The 4,776-nt window shown below is 39.3% G+C and overlaps 1 protein-coding gene across 1 annotated transcript in view; it reads left to right on the top strand.

Moving 5' to 3' along the window:
• The window catches only part of LOC123976225 (venom phosphodiesterase 1), a 47,409-nt gene that overhangs the window by 35,564 nt on the left and 7,069 nt on the right, over nt 1-4,776 (top strand). Inside the window, exons 18-20 of the mRNA XM_046058189.1 lie at nt 1,768-1,813; nt 2,131-2,285; nt 3,408-3,543. Coding sequence (XP_045914145.1) covers nt 1,768-1,813; nt 2,131-2,285; nt 3,408-3,543 — 337 coding nt within the window. The remainder of the gene's footprint in view (nt 1-1,767; nt 1,814-2,130; nt 2,286-3,407; nt 3,544-4,776) is intronic.

Genomic DNA, 4,776 nt, shown 5'->3' with positions numbered 1-4,776 from the left:
AGGCTCTGATTGACACCACCTTATTGGTAAAATAAGATAAAAACAATTCACAGTCATCATTACTTCCAGCTGAGGCACAAGGAGGGGTTGGGTTTACCAGCTGATTCACAGTCTTAAACAGAAACCTGGGATTGTGTTTATGTGTAGTAATGAGTTCAGAAAAATAGTGTGTTCTCGCAGCCTTAACCATGTTATTGTAGTTAATTAATAAATCCTTCAGACTGAGGTAATGGACTTGGAGACTGGATTTTTTCCATCTGCGCTCTGCTTTCCTGCATTCCCTTTTGAGGCTGCGAATGCTGTCATTTATCCAGGGTTGCTTACTAGCTTTAGACGTAGGCCTAACCTTTAGAGGAGCAGTAATATTTAGTGACGACAAGCAGATATGATTGAAGTGATCGACCAGATTGTTGGTGTTGGAATCAGACAGGTGTTGGCTTTGGCTCTGAAAGAATGCGCAAAACTTTGAAACACTTTGTTCATTAAAGATGCGAGAACACACGGAGCTTGTGAGGCGGCATGAGTAACAGGCGAATCGCAGCTAAAAACAATACATCTGTGGTCAGATATGGTCATGTCCACTAATTCCACAGAGGAAATGCTGACACCCAGGATAAAAACCAAGTCCAGTGTATGACCACGGTTATGTGTTTGCCCTTTGACGTGTTGTTTGAAGTTAAAAGAAGTGGCCATATTTAAAAATATACAACTACTGTGCTGCTCTCTTTGTGTCTTTCTTGTAACATACATACATACTCTCAATAAGAAAAAAGTCGCCCCTCTTCATTAAATAGCTGGTCCACCAGCAGAATCTGATTCTGTACCCAACTCTCAAAAAAGAGTGACTTGTTCTTATATAATATATCTCTATTATTCCAAATTAGATACCTGTGACGTGAGAAATCATGCTTATTAATTAGAGACCATGCTAAAAGGACCTGCTTGTGAAAAGTAGAAAGTTTTACAGGGAGTTTGTCCACATTGTAGTTAATGTGTACGGTTTTTCCAGACAAAGTCAAAAAGTATTCTGTCAATATCTTTACAAGTTTTGCTGTTCAGGTTTAAAGAGAGAGCTGCGTGTGTAAGCCAGGATATCCCTTCAGCCTTAGTAAGTAACACTCTGCCTTTTAGAGATAAGACCCTCTGCAACCACTGGTTCAGTTTGTTGTGAGTATTTTTAATGATTGGAGAGAAATTTAATGGACATCTCACTTTCTGATCTTTAGAGATAATAATACCTTCTTCTTTGATTGTAACATTGCAAATTTTTGTATATTACAATCTTTTAAAGGCAACAGTTCACATTTATTAATATTCAGGCATAGACCAGAGGCCTCTGAAAACTGGTTAATTACTTGAATGGTGACAGGTATCTGGCTTGCATTTTTTAAAAAGATTGTGATATCGTCCGCAAACTGACTGATGATGATATCCCTGCCCGCAATAGAAATTCCTTGTATAGCACTGTTACCAACGTGAGTTGTGAGAGTTTGTGTGCAGAGTAAGAACAGATAAGGGGAAATCGGGCATCCCTGAGGAATGCCCCGTTTCAGATTAAATCTAGGGGAAGTTTGAAAGAACTGTTGCCAAGGGTTTAATTGCTTTGCAGAAAAAATCCCCCAAACCAAATTTTTCTAAAGACAGAAAAATAAATTGGTGTTGGAGTACCATATTAATAATTTTCCAAAAAAACAAAGAGAAAGGAAAAAACAAGCATAGGATATATACAGATATATTGATATTTGTTTTGTTTGTCTTTCTCTTTAGAGTGGAAATGCTATCAACAGTCGTCTAAATCTGACAGCAGAGGAAAGTGAGTAGGTTCCATTTTGATTGACAGGCCTGATATTACTTTAAATGTCTTTGAAATCTGTAATTATAAATGTAATATTTTATTTTCTAGATTTGGGATTCCAGATCAGTACTCGTCTCACTTTTTGCATGTAATCTTCAAACACTTTGAGGAATCTGTCTCATTAGTGTGCTCTTTCATAAATTTCTCCACATTACAGAATTGAATTTGCATGCAACTCCCTGCTGATTTCCAGCATTGCCAAAGGTCAAAATCTCTGCACTACATGGATCATGAAACTGGTTCATGAGAATGAACTGTATTTTTTCTTCTTTCAGAGTCCGCTGCAGAGAAAAAACACATGCTGTTTGGTCGTCCCCAGATGCTGCAGCCTGGCCAGACTTACTGCATCCTATACCAGGAGGGATTCATTATCGGCTACAGCCACAAAGCCCTGATGCCTCTGTGGAGCTCCTTCACCGTTGACAAACCAGTAAGTGTCTCTATGGTGAAGAAATAATATAAATATGTATGACTACAATACAAGAAATGTTTAAATTGGTCAACCACCTGTCACAGGGCAGGATTCATCGCAGAGGAGTCATAACAAGCATGCTCCTGAAAATTCTTATGTCCCATGAGGATTGGATGCGTGCTTATGAGTTAAGTTTCAGACCTGTGTATCAATAGGGTGATGGTTCCCACATGGATTATTGCAATTTGGAGAATCCCTGTGGAGTATTTGGGAAAATACTAGAGAGACAGAGATTATGTACGTATCTGAACTTTATTTTCTCTTAACCTGGCAAGCTCAGAGGTCCATTTGCAAATATGGGACTAAATATTGCAATTAACTCCCTCTTTCTGAATTCATCTTTAAAGTGCCACCACACAACAAATGAAAGACATTGGACAGTGGAGACAAATATATAATAAGAGGATGTTATTTTAATTGAAGAGCCTCCTTAGCCACAAAATAAAAAACAATATATTTATGCAATCAAATCAATCAATATATAAAAGACGGCCGTAAGGTGATGCACAGTTGACGGGCAAAATAAAACAGGCAATAGATTTCAACTAAAAAGTACACGAGTGAATATTGTGCCCTAGCAATGCTTATTCCTGCGGTCCACAGAGCATAGTCAAGATCCACTCACACCAACATTGGTTGGAAAGTACCAGTCCAGTGAGAGGCTTGCCTTAAGTATGTCACGTTAAGTCATGTCTCATGTACTTAGGTGGAGACAGTGGAAAATGCAGGGAAAACCTGGAGCCACAGCCAGAGCTGTAGGGGTTAAAAGTTTAATTTAATATCACTAAACTATTGCAGTTGCCAGTGAATCCAGCTCAGTTGAGTTGCTCGCTTTGCCTGGTTGATTATCCGGTCTTGCATATAACAAACTGTGCAGATAGCTTTGGTTTTCATATAATTGTCAAGGTTACTTTATTTTGGTAGCAAGTAGTTCCAATGAAATTATCACGACCGCAACTTCCTGTGTCGACAGAGTGACTGAATCTCAAAACCACAACACATAAAACCAAAATGATTTGGCTGTTGATGATTGCTTTTAATCTGAAATTACGTCAAGAAGTGATTCTCCTTTTGTCTTAGATAAGCTTGGACGTATTACCAGCAGTGACACCATTCTGTCTGAGGGCTGATGTCAGAGTCCCAGGGTCCCAGAGTCCCAGATGTGACCAGTACAACAGTGCTAGGAACCTGACCACCGCTTTCCTGTATCCACCCAGTATGCATCAACACCCATCTAACACCAAGAAAAACAAATATCAACCGAGTCAGTCTCATCAGTGTGCCTCATGGTGGGCAAACTTTCACACAGACACTTGTTTGTTGACAAGTTGTTGGTGTAAAAGGATGTGAGCATCTTTGGGTCACTACACCCACTTCCTCTCTCTTTGACACACTTTTTTGAATTCTCACTTTCCACAGAATTTCAGCTCATCCACCCTTACATAAATGTTGTTTCCAGCACGCTGACTGTGTTTTTACTAATAACAAGCTCCCTTATCACTGAACACGTATCTTATGTAATCAAAACAAACTTTCCTTTCTTCTTCCCTTTTATATGATCTACTCTTATATTTTCTGCCCTATTTCATTGGCAACCCTTCCAGAAATATCATAAAAAAGAGAAATATCATCCTCTGTTCTCTCTTCTTGTGATGTTCATGGTCTTTATATTGAGCTGCAGCCAAGCTCCTACCTTTTCATTAACACTGTCTCCTAAAAATTTAACTTTTTATGGTTATGTGTAGGCACTCACAGCACTTGATTCAGGAACTATTGTGATTTGGCATTAAAGCCCTATGACTCCTGTCCAGTCAAGATGACAGTTCTCTAAAAACTAAGAAACTGATGTACCAAGCTGCGGCTCATTCATACAGTGGGTACGGAAAGTATTCAGACCCCTTTAAATTTTTCACTCTTTGTTTCATTGCAGCCATTTTCCAAAAATCAAAAAAGTTCATTTTATTTCTCAGTAATGTACACTCAGCACCCCATCTTGACAGAAAAAAACAGAAATGTAGAAATTTTTGCAAATTTATTAAAAAAAAAAAACTGAAATATCACATGGTCATAAGTATTCAGACCCTTTGCTCAGTATTTAGTAGAAGCACCCTTTTGATCTAATACAGCCATGAGTCGTTTTGGGAAAGATGCAACAAGTTTTTCACATCTGGATTTGGGTATCCTCTGCCATTCCTCCTTGCAGATCCTCTCCAGTTCTGTCAGGTTGGATGGTAAACGTTGGTGGACAGCCATTTTCAGGTCTCTCCAGAGATGCTCAATTGGGCTTAAGTCAGGGCTCTGGCTGGGCCATTCAAGAACAGCCACGGAGTTGTTGTGAAGCCACTCCTTCGTTATTTTAGCGGCGTGCTTAGGGTCATTGTCTTGTTGGAAGGTAAACCTTCAGCCCAGTCTGAGGTCCAGAGCACTCTGGAAAAGGTTTTCGTCCAGG

The sequence above is a fragment of the Micropterus dolomieu genome, linkage group LG09 (genome assembly GCF_021292245.1).
Source record: "Micropterus dolomieu isolate WLL.071019.BEF.003 ecotype Adirondacks linkage group LG09, ASM2129224v1, whole genome shotgun sequence".
Taxonomy (NCBI): domain Eukaryota; kingdom Metazoa; phylum Chordata; class Actinopteri; order Centrarchiformes; family Centrarchidae; genus Micropterus; species Micropterus dolomieu.
Note: the sequence above shows the minus strand (reverse complement) of the source record. Positions and strands in the feature narration are given on the sequence as shown.